The sequence below is a fragment of the Scheffersomyces coipomensis genome (genome assembly GCF_036884675.1).
Source record: "Scheffersomyces coipomensis strain NRRL Y-17651 chromosome Unknown DFJ63scaffold_6, whole genome shotgun sequence".
NCBI lineage: Eukaryota > Fungi > Ascomycota > Pichiomycetes > Serinales > Debaryomycetaceae > Scheffersomyces > Scheffersomyces coipomensis.
The window spans coordinates 189238-205728 of record NW_027042897.1 but is presented as its reverse complement, the minus strand read 5'-3'; the positions used below and the strand labels follow the sequence as shown (position 1 = coordinate 205728).

The following is a 16491-nucleotide window of genomic DNA, read 5'->3' as shown; positions in this document are numbered from 1 at the left end:
CTTACATACGTTTGAGGCGCTTTAAAATAATTTTAATTATTTTTAATTAAATTAGATTTGGTATATATTTTTTCAATTAAGATTCCATTTTGGTCGTCATTTCAGTATTTCATGTTATTCTACAATGCTGTAATGGATCGATTTTAACATAAAGGGTGTTTATGGTACGGGAATGTTAATATGATTAGGGTTTGGTCTTACCAGGGTCAATCTTTTAAAGTGGTGCAACAAAACCCTAAAAACCGTTTAACTAAACTACTGAAACAATCAATAAATCAAAAATCAAAAATCAAAACAAACCAAACTGAACTAAAAAATCACATCACAGCTCTAATTAGTTACCGATCTGGAAATAAATGAATGTGAATAGTTTTCTTATCATTAAGGGTTGCCACATACAACTCGTAACCTATTCAAAACCCACCCAGTGAGAGTTACTGAGCGATTGATTCCGACCCCTTATACATTGTGCAGCGTCTACGCACGTTAAACTTTTCTTTTTTTTTTTGTTTGCACATATTTGCCGAAACAGGAAAGGGGTAAACAAATCAGAAATTGTCTGTCAGAAAGTGAAAGACTGACCCTGGACACTGACACTTTTAAAATATCTTGAAACTGGAGAGCTTGCTTGTTCTTGCCTGTGAGCACATACTCCCACTTGTCTGTTTGAAATTTTTACCCTAATCTATTCGTATAAACGCATTATGTTAATAATTAATTAACTTAATCAGGGTTTTAATGCTTAGTAGTCCCTAAAAACTAAGCTAAAAATTAAAAATTTGGAAAATAAAAATGTCTGATTTAAATTTTTACGCGTTCGGTTAAAATCTGTAAACTGCATGTGCGGTGTATGCAGGATAGCCAACTCACACGACTTTCAACACCTCAACTCTCCACTCCTACACATTTGTACACTGTACAACTAAATAATATTTCATAATATCAAACAATTAGTAAATTATAAATAACTTAATTTAAAATTATTATTAGTAACATATAAGAGTGTTTTAGAAAATATTACCTTTTTTCGTAAAAGATTGATTTAGATTGTAAATCTTATTTCGTAATTGATTGATTTAACCCACTCTTACACATACGAATTAAATAAATATAAAAATAAATTAAATTAAATCATAAACCTATATAACCATTTCCCTTATTTTATTATTATATAATTTATATACTGGTTATATCATATCATTTCTTCATAAAAACTTTTTACCTTCTTTCACTTACTTCTTACTTTTAGCTTCTTCTTCTGCTTCAACTTTCTTTTTCCGTTCTTCTTCATCAATAATTGATAATCTTAATGCTTCTTCAATCATTCGATCTTCAACCGTTTGTAATTGAACTAAATGAGAATTAGCACTATTCCCTCTTCTTCGATTGGCATTATTCATACTATTGGTGGATGTGGTTGGACTACCACTCAAATCAGTTAATCTTCTTCGACTATTACTATTGGTCATCATAATATTACTATTCGATCTACTTCGACTTGAATCTTCATCACCATTTAATAATAAATTAGAAGCATGGATCGCAGTGGCTGTTGCTGCTTTCCGTTCTAATTTATTTCGAGCCGATGTTAATCGTTGTTCCCAATCAGGTCTAATCATATCAATGGTTATAACTCCTGGTGCATTGGCCGCAAGTGACGATCTTCTTCTTCTTCTTTTAGTGATACTAATGATTGATGATGATTGTTTGGTGATTGATTCTGGTTCAGGATTTGATTTTAAAGGTGATGATGAGGCAGAATCTGATGATGTGATTACCGCTTCTTCATCATCTAATACATCCTCTTCTCTATCGTCTTCCTCCTCCTCTTCATCGACATCTTCATCATCAAATTCATTATCTTTAACAATTTTATAATCTCCTGGTTTAACATTGCTACCTATTCCCGTAAAAATATTATCAGGGGTATCATAAGTAACTCCGAATTCGGGAGATGCACAATATGGACAACTTGCAGCTTCTGAAATTAAAGTATGAGGTAAGAACTTTTTATCAGCATTATTTTGATTATTTGAAGTTTCATCATGAGGAGGATGAGGATCTAATCGTTTAATTTGTACAAAACATTCGGTACATATGGGTTGTAAACAACATCTTGAAATATTTAAATTGGCGGGATAATAAAGAAAACAAATTGGACATTCTAATGGATTTTGATATAATGCTAATAATAAATCATTTGATGATATTTCCACATTGGTATTATCTGACGATTTAGCTTTTTCCTTTTCAATCATGAATTTTAATTCTTCATCTTTTTGTAAATTTTTAATCTTTATTAATAAGTTTTTCAATTTTAATTTTTGTTCTTGTCTTTTATAATAATTTGCTGATTTATGAATTTTATGATTATCAATATCATCTTCTAAATTTTCTTCTAAATCACTATACGCTATATCAATAGCATGTAAAGGTAATTGATTTAAAATAATTAATAATTCATTTTCACTCCAACTTTCATCAAAATCTTGTAATGGAGTATAAAAGGGAGATAATTCTCGATTTATAATTAATTTTCGAACAATATCAGTATTAAAATCTAAATTTGATTTATAAGTTCCAAAGGGAGCTAAATAACCTCCATCGACATTTTCATTATATTTAACTAATAAATTCAAATAATGTAATTCTTGTATTCGATCTTTTTCTTCTTGACGTTTTGATTTTTTAAAATCTAATAATGATGAAGTATTATTTGATAATAAACCGCCAAGATTATTATTACTATTCGATTGATTCATGGCTGATGAAGTGGCGTATCTTCTTGGAACTGAAGTTCGAGTTATGAAACCTGTCATGTCACCATTTGAAGGTGGTTGTATCCCACTATTGGATGAAAATGTACTAGATCTACTTCTAGATTCTTTAGTAGGTACATTCCCCATATTTAACCGGAATTTTTATATATCTATATATGGCCTAATAATCAATCGAATCAAACAGTTTATTGTTTGATTGATGGGCTGATAATTGATAAGGATAGAGGGAAAAGTCTAGGTTTAGATGAATAAATAAGTGGGAAAGGTATGGATTAATGATACCCCCTTATGACCCTACTGTCAAAATCTAAGAATAGTAACAAAATAGGAAATGAATGAAAGGGAGATGATGATGATGATAATGGAATCAGTAGATCGAAGTACTGTCTATGAAGTGAGATGACTGACTAGTGATAGGGTTATACCTTGAGATGATATAAATAAATGAAATGGATAAAGGATTGGTGGGTGGGTGGTTAAGTTAAAGAAGGTGATGTAAATGTGGAATGAGTGATTCAAGTTTTAAAGTATCAGTTTTACGCACCAGCTTCCGGGAAACAATCGCAGTTCTCACTAATTGTGTCACAGTGTGTGGGTGTTGTAAAGCAAGTTTAAAGACAATGTAACTATTATCAACCACAGCAAAATTCAATTAAACGATAACCACAACAACAACAACAACAACAACAGCAAATTAAAATAGTTAAATCAACTTCGTTTAAACTCCCTATTTCATCATTGTTGAAAAGTTTCTTCATAGTACTCCTATGTTCCCCTATTAACCAGAGTCAAGGCTATACAAAAAAATGGTGATCACTTTCTTAATTAGGAAGTGCACCCGCACCGCAATACTTAACTTCATTCATGAATCATCTGATCATATAGATTATAGTGATATCATTATGGTATTATAAATGATTAATTAATATATTAAATGAGTGTATATATGTACGTATGTAATAATGATAATGCAAAATAATAGAATTAGAAATAGAAATAGATTGCCCTATGTAAACGATGACCACTGGATTAACTCGACTAACTTGTTAATCCAACTCCTAAACCAACCCCAATCATGGCAAGTATAACTACTGTCCAAGTTATCCCAATTCCAAAACTAATCATTTTTTGAGATCTTGAAAATTGATTAATCGAATTAGGATCCTTATTAGTAGATGAAGCTAATACTTGACGATTATTATAATAATGTAATCCTGAATAATATTGTTGATAATTATTACTCGAATCAAATACTCCTAATGATAATAAGAAATAAACAGGAGGAATAATTAATCCAATAAGCATTATAGTTCCGAATCTCGTCCATGAATAATGATTATTTTCATTAATCACATATCCACCTGCACTTCTTCCATGATTAACATTCTCATTATCATGCATGATTTGTTTTTCAATATCCTGAATATAATATTCATCTTCATCAATTTGTCCACCATGACTACTAATACCTCTTCTACCATCATATTCAGATGGATTGGGGATAATCAAATCAGGAGGTGGTTTACTTAACACTAAAGTTTCTGGCTCCCTATCTTGTTGATTATAAACATTTGAAGTCGATGGTTGGGTTTGAGGGTGTATTTGCGGTTCATCAGTTATATATGGTGGAGTGATATTTCTATGAGGCGAATCAATATGTGCTACTGGTTCTGGATGAAGTATTGGCGGAGTAATTTCTCGATAATGACTGCTGGCAGGTGATGTACGTGATGGGAATTGATTAACTATAGGGGTTGTAACATTACTTTGAAATTCATGAGCATGAACTTGAGGTGGGATTGGAATAATAGGTTCGGTATTCTCATCAGGTACTACTTGTTGGAACGTTGATACTGACCCAGCAGCAGAAGAAATAGTTCCTTCAGTAACGGTATGATAAAGATTACTTGATGTATCAGTAGTATCTCTTCCACTTGCAGTATGATAAACTTGATTTGAAGATGATGATGAAGATTGAGTAGGAATAATTCCAATATGATGAGGAGGAGCAGGAAATGAAGGATGAGATTGATTACTATTAAAAAATTCATTAGCTTCTTCATACCTGTCATAATTTGATCCACTACTACTAATACTACCTTGTCTTAAATCTTCATGTTCCGGAAAACTTGGAGGTTCAAAATCAGGTGGTAATGCTTTCAGTTGAATAACTTGAGGACTGGTATTTTTCAATTGTTCCTGTTCTTGTTCTTGTTTGATTTGTGATGCTCTATTGGTTTCATACACTGACCATCTTTGATTACTTTCATCATAATCTTTATCTTGAACTTTATACAACATGAATGGTAATTCATTAGTGGAATCCAATCCAGCGGTTAAATTCCCGAATTTTCGATCTTTCAAATCTTCTAAATCATCTTCATCTAAATGACTATATCTTAAAGTTGATGATGCTTGAGGTTTATCATTTCCAGTTTCAAAACCTTGTAATTTATTTAATAATTCACCCGATGACATTGATGATCTGAATGTTTCTCTTTTTAACATGGTTTCATTAGTATTCAACAGATTTCTAACACTATTATCCTGAAGTTTTAAAGCAGTTTCATTCTCATTATACATAATATCACCACTTTTAATTTCTCCACCAGTGATGACTTCACCTAATCTTCTTGAAGCACTATTCAATGAATCATCACCGCCACTATGACGAGGATTATTAAGCATGTGTCTTATAGTTGGAGTTTGCATGGGTGTAGCTACATTGGATAAATTTGGATCAGGATATTTAGTTTGACTATGATCTGAATCAGACATGGTGGTTGAAATTAAATCTGATCCTCTACTATTTCTAATTGATGGATCTTTTAATTCTGGTACGGGTGATTGTCTAACCACAGGTGGTGATGACACTCTAATGGCTCGTTCAACTCTCCCAATCGATACATTCTCATCATAATGACTTATGATAGTTTGATCACCTGAATTTAATCCATTAGTATTATCGGGTGATGATTTACTTTCTGTTGCAACAGATTTTGATGTTGATGGTGATTGATGATCATCTTCATCGAGTAATTCTTTATATACAAATGTTTTTGGTCTTTGGTATTCCATTAATAATGAATTCACTGATTCTTCATCATACAGTTTATTAATAGCATCTCCACTATCATCATTGGAGGATTCTGTATCGGCGAAATCATCAATCGTGACTTCTTTTTCTTTTGTCAAGCTTCCATTCGACAGATTATTCAATTGGACAAATGAAGATGTGGAAGGTGGTGCTTGTATGGATCCACCTGCAGCTTGTTGTAACAGTTGTTGAATTGAATTTGATGAAGATTTTGATCTTGAAAATTTAGGTCTTAATAAAAGATTTGAAATTTTAGATGGAGATACTATATCCTGATTTGTTGATGATGATGCGATTGATTTTCTACTTTCTGCAGGTTCTTCACTTATACTCTCTATAGAATAAGTTGATAATCTACTTTTAAAGAAATTTCGAAATGATTTACTGGGGGATGTTAATTCAGTTTGATTTGTTTGAGATGAATCTAAAGTTCTGGCTAATGATGAAGTGGTTGAAGTTGATTGGGATATTTGACCTTCAGGAGGAGGTGGTTTATTAGTATGAGGAGGAGGAAGAGAACTAGTTCTGGTATTAATATTGGTATTTGGATCACTCATGGTTGAATTGACATAAGAAATGAATTATAGTATTAAATGTGAATTATAAAAGATAAAGGATTATTAAGATGAGATTAAATTGAATTGAATAGGGGGGGTCCTAATGTTCTAGGATATGACGATGGGGTATCTGTAAAGGAATGAAACTTAAAAGTGGGTAAGTGTATATATACAAAGTATATTGATTAAATTATGTCAATTTTGAAAATGAATGTGGTTGACACTGTGGCCGTATTGGGAAGGTGGTGAGATCCCAGATCTGAGATGGATGCTAATGAAGGAAACTAGTTAAAAAGAACTTGTCCCTTATAATGAAGATGACTACCTTAAATGATAACAGTTTCAGATGAGATGAACCTTATCAGAAAGTAAGTAATGATAATGTCTGAATTACAATAGAGATGGAAATGGTCCAAGTCAAATTCAAATTCGTATTTCATTTCATTTAGTTTAATTTAATTTCATCACACCCAAATTTTTTTTTTCGTCCTCCACTTCAGTTAAGAAAGGGCTCACTTTTTTTTCAATGTCTGTCTGTCAGAAAACGGACAGACATTTTTAATCCCTGTTTTGTGCCCTATTTGGGTATTTCCTATTTAGGAAGTGGAATCGATGTTTTGGGACAGTTAGCGATAATCATATCAATGCAAACCATTTATTAGGCTACAATCCCTATATAAATTATAGTATTTTATAGGTATGAATATATGTATGAATAGGATATACCAATTATGTAAACAATATAACATATATGTATCTATAATAATAATATATAGCAACAACTCTACAATGTTTTGGTTTCGAAACTAGAGACGTTCACAGTAGAATCAGTTGCAAGCAATACACCAATTATTTTGACTGCAAATGGAATCTAATTAGACGTCAGTTAATATCTCCTCTACTATTGATGCAGCTAATCTTGATGACTCTAATATACCTTCTCATTCGTGAAAGTTGATTCATGTTCATCTCTGCGTTATCTTCATTATACGTTTCTAATAACGCAAAATCACCATCTACTTCCATCCTCATCTCTTATAATATTTATAACTTCATCGTTAATAGAATCAAATTCTCTGATTTTATTAAAACTATCTCTTATATTTCTCATTATAATTTTATTTTCATCATTTATGTATAAATAAATATTCTTGTAAAAATGATCTCTTTTATGCTCAATTTCCATAATTTCATTTTCATTATCTATTTCGATAACTTCGAATAAATCTTCAGGTAGAGTTATATTATACTTTTTATGAATATATACAGAACTTCGTGTATCAAAGATATCTATTTCTGGAATATGGCGAATATTCTCACAGCTGTAAATATCATTGGAAGTAAAAAATAAAACATTTAATATATCATCTGTATCACATATATTATATCTTTCTATCCCAACTGATTTTGCTTTTAAATGATATTCTTGATCTTTTATTTTTATGAAATACATATTTTGGTAATTATCTAATGACCTGTATGCTATATCTAATAAGACTTCATCATACAGTGATACTTGAATATAAAAGATATTCTTGATTAGTTCTGACATCGTATCTTCATCGAATTCTAAATTAAATATTTTCTCCTGTTTAGTATCTCCTACTAAATAAATTAAATGTGGACAATTCATCAAGGTATATAAATTGGTTCGAATAATGATTGATGAACTGAATCAACTTGTAAATAACTTTTTTAAAAAATATGAAACATGGGCAAATCAAACCATATTTATATTAATAGTGTATTTGTGATCGTCATTGTCATATTTTCTTGGTGTTCTGTAAACCTAAGTTTGATATAGTATTATATGATAGATATAAGTATGTATAACATAGACTAAGTAATAAAACTATACAACATAGATATAATCCAATTTCTAATATAAATTATCTTCTAAGAAATCAATTGGTAATTCATCATAAATTTTTGTATCACTATATTTATGATGAATGTTTCTTAATACGAATTTATGATTACTGTCTCTAAATACATAGTATGGACTTGTTTCATGAGACAAATTATATTCTATGTTTATAATATCATCTTCTTCATTAACTTTTATGATGTTTATTAAATCATGATGGGGTAAATTGTCATCATTTAAAACATACAAATTAATCTTTTCTTGATATTCTCCAGAGTGTGATTCTAAATTAAAAAGAGTTGCCCCATGTATGTTTAACATATCAATGGTTATAGAAGCCTCCGAATTATCCATGTAGTGTTTATGGTTAATGAATCCACTATCTTTCCGTTTATAAACGCAGTCATCATCACTTTTGATTACAATATAATCATTATTATATGTAGTATCCAGTCTATGGATTAAATCTTTTAAAATTTCATTTTCGTCTGTAATATCAATATATTCAACATTAAGTTCCTTATTTTGACAATCTGATTCAAGTATTATATTATTATTTATTCTATAAACCAATACTTTAAATACTAACTGATCCATTGTTTGATTGATTAATCCTAGTTGTTAATAAATAAATAATAAGTATGTTATAAAAGGGGCAAATCAAACCATATTTATATTGATAGTGTATTTGAGATCGTTCACTTTTTAAAAATTCTTGGTCTTTTCAATAAACCTAAATATGACATAGTATCGTATGATATATTTGATCTACTAATCATATAAACTATACAACATATATATATCAATAATCATAAGAATAATAAATAATAACATTAAACTGTCATTTTTTTCGAAACTGGAATAATAATTAAAACGTAATTTTTTAAAGGTAGAAGGAGAAGTAAAAAGGGTTTGGTATTTCATTCTGTAATTTGCAACTTATTCTATAGTTGCAGATAGGTTGGTTGTTTATATTCATTTAATTTGGATCTAATAATTTGATCTCTTTCTTCTTCTTCTCTTCTTTGAACATGGATTAGCAGGAGCTACAGATCCACTTCCACTTCCACTACTCACCACGGCAGAATCTCCTGATCCACTTCCACTTCCACTACTACTTACACTACCTGAACTACTACCACTACCACTTGAACTACTTCCACCACTTGTAGAGGCAGAACAAGTTCCAGCATAAGCAGCAAATGAATTTGCAATAACAGTATTGAAAGTATTAACAGTTAAAATTTGTTTTAATAAATCAGGAGCTAAATCTGAACTTTCAAGAGCACTAACAATAGCTGAAAGATTTATAGAATTAGTAGCAATTAAAGCACTAATTAATTTAACGGCAAATGGAATATAATTAGCATCAGTTAACACAGATTCAATTACTGAGGTAGCTAATCCTGATGAATATAATGATTCTAATAAATTAACCACAATATTATTGACATTAATTGAAATAGCTCTCTTCTCTAATTCAGATAAACTGTCTTGATCAGCAATATCTCTCTTTAAATTTAATAAATCAGTTGTGTAAGGAGTTGCTAATTCACGTTTTAAACTTAATGATGAAATACCAGCTGCAATTTTTTGTTTAACAATAGTAGCTAAATCACTAATCACTCCTTTAGCAGTATTAAATAACAGGACATAAAGACTACAATCTGAAATTAAATCTTGAACCACATTAGCTACTAAATTAGATTCATCTAAAGCATTGAATAAAGCAGTTAAATTAATCACCCCTGATTTAATAACAAGAATAATGGTTTCAATCACAATCGGTTGTAAAACACTATCAGTAACGAAATAATTTAAAATAGTAGGAGCTAATTCAGATTGATTGATAGCTGCCAATACATCAGTAACAATTTGATATTGTCTTTTGGATAATTCTTCTGTAATGTCATCACGTTTAACTTTGAAGTCTTTTAAATCTGCCAATAATTTATCTAAATCAATATTTTGAACTGCGACTGGACTAGGATTGGCTAAAGCTATGGCATTTCTCTTGACTATGACATCGTTATTGATTACTTTTTCCACAGTCACGGTTGGAGCTGCATTGATCGCAGCTGAGTAGGCCAATATGGCAATGGCTGCTGATGATGATAACTTCATAACTACTTCCAAATACAATAATAATAATAATAAATCAAACGAATGAGTGTAGTTAGAAAACTTCTTGAGGACTATGTTTCGAAAACTTTCTAACTAAAAAGAAAAGTGGAACTGGAATCCCTTTTAACTATTTTCAGACATTTGACGATTCTTTATTATTATATATCCTGTTTCAAAGCCATAAACAGAGATTCAAGGTATAGTTTAAAGTAAGTAAGTATTAGGTGGATGTAAAAAAAAAATTAAATTACTGTTTTGGGAATATTGGGTGCACTTTGCACTTCCTAATTAGGAAATTTCTTTCACTATTTTCATGCTTAAAGCTTGTTTTAATTAGTTAAGGCTGATGATTTATATTATGTTTTGATTATTCCTAAACTTGACGATTTGACTCCTAATAAAGGGGAAGTTGTTAAGTTGTATGTTAATTAAGTGAGGTGTAGGTAGATCTTCTGTATTGTAATTTACATGTGGGAGGTTATTAAAATTATAGGTGTAGAGTATAGAACTATAGTGCGAAAGTATGTGAGTGAATAGATGATGCAACCTACCAAGCAAATATGAGACAATTCTATATTAGCTTGAATGTAATTAAGAACCGAATTGGGTTAATTAGAGAAAATGACAAGAAAATTATAGACACTAGTACAAAATTTCATCAAGACTTAAATTTAATGAGGGGTCCCTCATAATTGCGATCTTTACTACGTCTACATTATACAATGACATAATTAATGCTAGTTATTGTTTGTTTTATTTATTTATTTCCTATAGAGATATATTTACTTATTCTTACCAAAGAAACTCAATATACTTTGATTTTTACCATCTTTTGATTTTTTAGATTTGGAAGTTGTTGGAGGTGGAGAAATCATTCGTTTAACATTTCTTGATGGAGCAGGTTTAGCAATCGGTTTCTTTTTCTTGGTTATTATATATCCATCTTCATCATACTCTGTAGTCATATCTTCTTCCTGTTGTGGTTGTTCTGGTGCATTTTGACTTTCTTCAACATTTGCCTCATTTGGTTGTTCTTGTTGTTGTGGATCCTTGTCAGATTCAGCTTTCTCCACTGGTTTCTTCTTCACTATCTCCTCTTCAACCACAATAGGTTCATCCTTGGCAGGAGCGTCTTCTTCAAAATCGCTCCATTCTTCATTGGCAAATAAATCTTGAATCTGAGTACTCTTAATTGGTTTAACTTCTTCCACATCCACTTCTTCCACTTCTTCAACATCTTCATCTTCATCATCATCATCATCATTATGACTTGAAACAATGATTCTCTCTTTAGGTTGTTTACTTTCAACTTTTCTTGATTTATATTGATATCCACCACTACTAGGTTCTGTTGATGATCTTTTAGTACCAGCATTTTCTGCTTTTCGAGAAGTATAATTTGATAACGTATTTGATCTAGCAGCTGGTTTTTCTTTTCTTGATACATATGCAGAACTCAATCCTGAACTTTTAATCTTTGGTTCTTCCTTCTTAATCAGTTTAGTCGTAGTAGTATTTGTGTTGGTTGTTGGAGGTGGGATGTAATTCTGTTTAATGGTGGATTGTTCAACTGGTACAACTTTCGGACCCTTTATAAGCCCATTGTGATAATATTTATCCAAATTCGCAAGATCAATGGGGAATTCTCTTGATTGTTGAATGATTTCATTATGGTTTGATTGATCAAGGATTAAATCCTTAGGATTGATACTATATACTTGAATAGTATTGATCTCCACCGTGAAAGAATTTAAATGGGATTTAACCACTTCCTCGCTTTCATCATCGATGAATTTGATCAACGTGCCTGTATTATCTTTACCGGTTATAACCAATTTAGCTGAAAGTTTTGATTTATTACGTTCATAAAATTCAAATAATACAAGTTTAGAATGATTGATATGAACATTCAAAGCTCGTGAAAGAGTTTTATAAGTGACCAATTTCCCCTTCTCGAAGAGTTGGGAGCTTAAGTATTCTACCTCGGCCTGAGAAGCATTCATTGTCATGGTCCTTTGATCCTGTGATGAGTTGGTGAATGATGAATGATGATTATGATGATGATTGATGTTATTGGCTTTTTTCAGCACTGTTAATTTTTTATACGCGTTTTTTTTTTGGTTTGGCGTCTCTACAGATATAATGAACTATTTTAAATATATAATATAACTTCTCTTTTAATATACACTGAAAACACTATAAAAAACCTATATAAAAAACTCACTGAATGATAAATGATAAAATGCAAAATATGATAATAATAATATAATAAATAAATAACTCTAAAGTTCATCCTTAACAGGAGCTTCTTTCTTTTCAGCAGCAATTTTATCTAAATAATCTTGTTTTAATTGATCTCTATATTCTTTACTACCTTTTAATGGTCCATCAATCATATCTTGAGTTACCCCATTGGAGATCAAAGTTCTCCAATTCTTAATGTTTTCAAATCCATTACGTCCATGACTATAATCTAAGAAAGCTTGTTGGATTTTAGCTTGAGATGTAGCAACGAATGGACCATATTGAACCACATTTTGATCTAATTGTTGACCACCAATTAAAAGAAATTCAACTTCTTCATCAGTTGAGGAAGATGGAACTTGACCAGTTACGAATGCACCATCATTTTCAAAAAAGGCATTTTGATATTGTTTAACATTTTTTTCATTAACTAATAATGATTGACCTTTTAAGACATATAAAAACACACTGAAAGTTGGATCAAATTCTTGTTTGAAAGTTGAACCTGGTTTCATAATGTAATGATAATAATTAACTGGAGTATAAGCTAAATCCTTTAAAGATTCAACTCCATAACTCTTTCCAGAAATAACCTTAACTCTTAATTTACCATCTTGTTCATTAACTTCAGGGATTTCCCAAGCTCTTAAATCACGATAACGAGGAGGAGTATCTTTCAATTGTTCAGGTAAATCGACCCATAATTGAATACCAACACTTGGACTACCATCTTCACTTGGAACTGGCATTTCAGAATGAACAATACCTTTACCAGCCGTCATGAATTGTAAATCACCAGCATATAAGATCCCTTTGGAACCAGTGAAATCTTCATGAGCAATGGAACCATTCATAATATAAGTGATGGTTTCTTGACCTCTATGAGGATGTTCAGGGAAACCATCAGAACCACTGGAAGTGAAATGATCAAATAATAAAAATGGATTGTATTTACGATTACTCATAATACCGATGGATCTTCTAACGGTGGCCCCAACCCCTTCTGGTTGTTGGATGGCATTGACGACTTTTTGAATAGTTCTAGCAGTAGTTGAAGTCATTGAATCTAATTGTTGTTGTTGTTGTTGTTTGTTGTTGTTGTTTGGGTTATATAAGTTATGGAATAAACTTGATAATGATAAAGGAATTAAAAAAATTAACAAGATGATGAATGCGGAGAATTTCAGCATATATTTATATGAAGAGGATATGAAGGACTAGAATATTCTCGATGATTATAGAATGTTATAATCCAAATTAGTGATGTAATATCAATTGGTAATATCAGCTTATATATATATAAATTCAATTTAAATCATTCAAATCATAATTAATAAATCATTGGTAAAATTACATTGCTGCTAAAAATGTTGATACTCAAAATTGGTAGTTACTAAATTGTTACTAAAGTTATATACAGGATGATTGCACAAAATAAAATTATTAGTAATTAATTATTATACAGAGGATGGATAGTTAGAGTTAACTAAGGAAAGGCTTTACTCTCTGATCTACTCTAATTATTATTAATATACGAGATTGTTTAAATGTGTAATCTAATAATAATAACCCCTATTTCTAGACTAAGTAATCATCTATTACATAATCTACAATCACTCCCCTGTTCACTACTACTCATAATTTTGCAATCTTTCTTTTTCTATTTTAAGAAACTTTTTCAAAACAATATAAACTATTAAAAGTAAAAGTAAAAGTCATAAATAACTAAGATTAATATCCAAAGGAATAATCTCCTGCTACCCATCTATTAACCATATCTAACGCAGCAGCAGGTTGATCATATGGAACCATATGTCCCGCATTATAAATTCTTAAAAAGGTAAATTTCTTATAATTTTTAACTTCACCGGCTAATTTCTTCTCTGCTGTATACCATGGTTTTAATGGTTGAGCTTGGAATGATTCATGATCTTCATATTCTAATACATCTGACCAAGCATGATTACCTAACCAATTACAAATATAATCTTTATCTCCAGCATATAATAATACTGGAATATCATTTTCTAATAATTCAGCCACATATTGTTGATGAGGTTTAGCTTCATCCCCATCTAAAAGGAAATTTCTAAATACTTTATCATCACAACTGGTAAAAATATCAATATTTGATGCACCAACTGCTTCCTTCACATAATCAAGATTTAAATAATCATCCATATAATCCATTTCAATATAACAATTACCACCTTCATCAGCACATGGTTTTCTAATATCATAAGGATTTAATCCAGTCAGAGCATATGGTTGAAATAATTTAACATCACAATAATATTGAGCAGCAACACATGTAATAGCAGTTTGAAATTTATAACATAATTTACCTAATACTGCACATTTTGGATAATCTTTATCTAATTGATCACATTCATCTTCATCTAATACTGGTCTATAACCACCTTCACCACATGCCATGGGTTTATAAGATGCAGCTTGAACTACAGGATCAGTAATACCATTACCAATTAATACTGAAGTTAAATCAAACGATCTATCAGCTCTATTAATGATTTCACTAGCAAATTTTGGAATATAATGACCAGCATAAGATTCACCTGCAATATGGAATTTATTTTCTAAAAATTGAGGAAATTTTTGAAAGAATAATTCTAAAAATACAAATACATCTTTACCAGCAGCTGCAGTATTGGAAATTTCTTCACCTCCAGTATAGGAATAACCAACTCCAACAGGTTGATCTAAAAAGATAACAGAAGCATTTGAATTCCATGAATAAGGATTAAAAACAGGATTTAAAGTAGCATTGATTGAACTTGGACCTAATTCAAAAAATAATCCGGTGGATGATGAACAACCTGGTCCACCATTTAACCATAAGATAATTGGATCAGTAGCAGGATCATTTCTCGATTCGAAAAACCAATAAAAGAAATGTTTATCTAAACTATCGATATCTAAATAACCAGTATATTGTTTAACTGTATCTAACCCTAAGATTTCTGGATTAGTTTTTTTAATTCTTAATGAATAATCAGAGTATTTATCAACAGACAAAGATTCAAATGATGAATCTGTTTTGGCTTTAGTGAAAGTCTTCGAACTATCTTTAACTTTATTGATTAATTGATTAGCTTTAGAATTATATTCATCAACTTTTTTCAATAATGCTTTTGACCCTAATTTTTGTTGCATTTGTTTCCAAGCTTGTTCAACTTCAGGAGTAATGGCACCTTTAGTCAATTCATCGATATTCTTAGTCAATTGCTCAAACACAGATGGAGAATGGACAGATGGTTCATCATCATGAATGACAACGACACTATCATCAAGGAATTGTTGTCTAAAGAGGGAATTCAAGGAGAAAGCATTACTAGTAGCTAAGCAAGCTGCTAAGATACTAATTAAAGTAGAAGACTTCATATCTAAAGACTCTAATTGGGAATTGACAATTGATAAGAGGAATAAATTGTATGAATATCCTTTTCAATTGGGGGGGGGAGGGATATCAGCAACTATTTATAGAAAGAATTGGTTATCAATATAACTATGATAGTTATTGGCGGTGGTTATCTTTTAGCGGGATGGCGGTCCCTTGTACACAAATGGCACTAACTCCTTCAAGGAGACATTTTACCCTCGGTTCATACGACATTTTCCAAGTGTGCGACATATCTTGATTTTTTTTCGATTTTACAGCGTTGAGTGAAAAGAAATCTGAACTGAACTGAACTCAAAATAAACAAATCTGATTTTATTGAATTTGCAACATCCCATCAATCACCTTCATATCAATCAATCACATCACCAAGCAACCATGTCTGGTACAAATGGATTATCAGC

The 16491-nt window shown here is 30.8% G+C and overlaps 8 protein-coding genes across 8 annotated transcripts; all 8 read right to left on the bottom strand. All coding sequences in view use genetic code 12, as the record gives it.

The window, feature by feature from the left end:
* Positions 1-1232: 1232 nt before the first annotated feature.
* Positions 1233-2906, bottom strand: SIP5 (Sip5p; the record flags this gene model as incomplete). Its single annotated transcript, XM_064905208.1, has 2 exons — positions 1233-1375; positions 1454-2906. 2 exons carry the CDS (start codon positions 2904-2906, stop codon positions 1233-1235), a joined length of 1596 nt encoding a protein of 531 aa, XP_064760289.1.
* An 850-nt stretch (positions 2907-3756) lies between these two features.
* Positions 3757-6523, bottom strand: DFJ63DRAFT_320345 (uncharacterized protein). Its single transcript, XM_064907175.1, has one exon. The coding sequence runs from the start codon at positions 6432-6434 to the stop codon at positions 3819-3821; it is 2616 nt and encodes an 871-aa protein (XP_064760288.1). The 5' UTR covers positions 6435-6523; the 3' UTR covers positions 3757-3818.
* Positions 6524-7443: 920 nt separating this feature from the next.
* On the bottom strand, positions 7444-8067 carry DFJ63DRAFT_314716 (uncharacterized protein; the record flags this gene model as incomplete). Its single annotated transcript, XM_064906411.1, has 1 exon — positions 7444-8067. One exon carries the CDS (start codon positions 8065-8067, stop codon positions 7444-7446), a length of 624 nt encoding a protein of 207 aa, XP_064760287.1.
* A 246-nt stretch (positions 8068-8313) lies between these two features.
* On the bottom strand, positions 8314-8898 carry DFJ63DRAFT_314715 (uncharacterized protein; the record flags this gene model as incomplete). Its single annotated transcript, XM_064906410.1, has 1 exon — positions 8314-8898. One exon carries the CDS (start codon positions 8896-8898, stop codon positions 8314-8316), a length of 585 nt encoding a protein of 194 aa, XP_064760286.1.
* A 393-nt stretch (positions 8899-9291) lies between these two features.
* On the bottom strand, positions 9292-10425 carry DFJ63DRAFT_314714 (uncharacterized protein; the record flags this gene model as incomplete). Its single annotated transcript, XM_064906409.1, has 1 exon — positions 9292-10425. The coding sequence occupies one exon, from the start codon at positions 10423-10425 to the stop codon at positions 9292-9294; it is 1134 nt and encodes a 377-aa protein (XP_064760285.1).
* Positions 10426-11144: 719 nt separating this feature from the next.
* On the bottom strand, positions 11145-12560 carry POL32 (DNA polymerase delta subunit). The gene has a single exon (XM_064908749.1). It carries the CDS (start codon positions 12432-12434, stop codon positions 11208-11210), a length of 1227 nt encoding a protein of 408 aa, XP_064760284.1. The 5' UTR covers positions 12435-12560; the 3' UTR covers positions 11145-11207.
* A 147-nt stretch (positions 12561-12707) lies between these two features.
* Positions 12708-13730, bottom strand: DFJ63DRAFT_336837 (pirin family protein; the record flags this gene model as incomplete). The annotated part of the gene is made up of 1 exon (XM_064908440.1): positions 12708-13730. The coding sequence occupies one exon, from the start codon at positions 13728-13730 to the stop codon at positions 12708-12710; it is 1023 nt and encodes a 340-aa protein (XP_064760283.1).
* A 399-nt stretch (positions 13731-14129) lies between these two features.
* Positions 14130-16395, bottom strand: PRC3 (carboxypeptidase C). The gene has a single exon (XM_064904045.1). It carries the CDS (start codon positions 16069-16071, stop codon positions 14401-14403), a length of 1671 nt encoding a protein of 556 aa, XP_064760282.1. The 5' UTR covers positions 16072-16395; the 3' UTR covers positions 14130-14400.
* Positions 16396-16491: the final 96 nt, after the last annotated feature.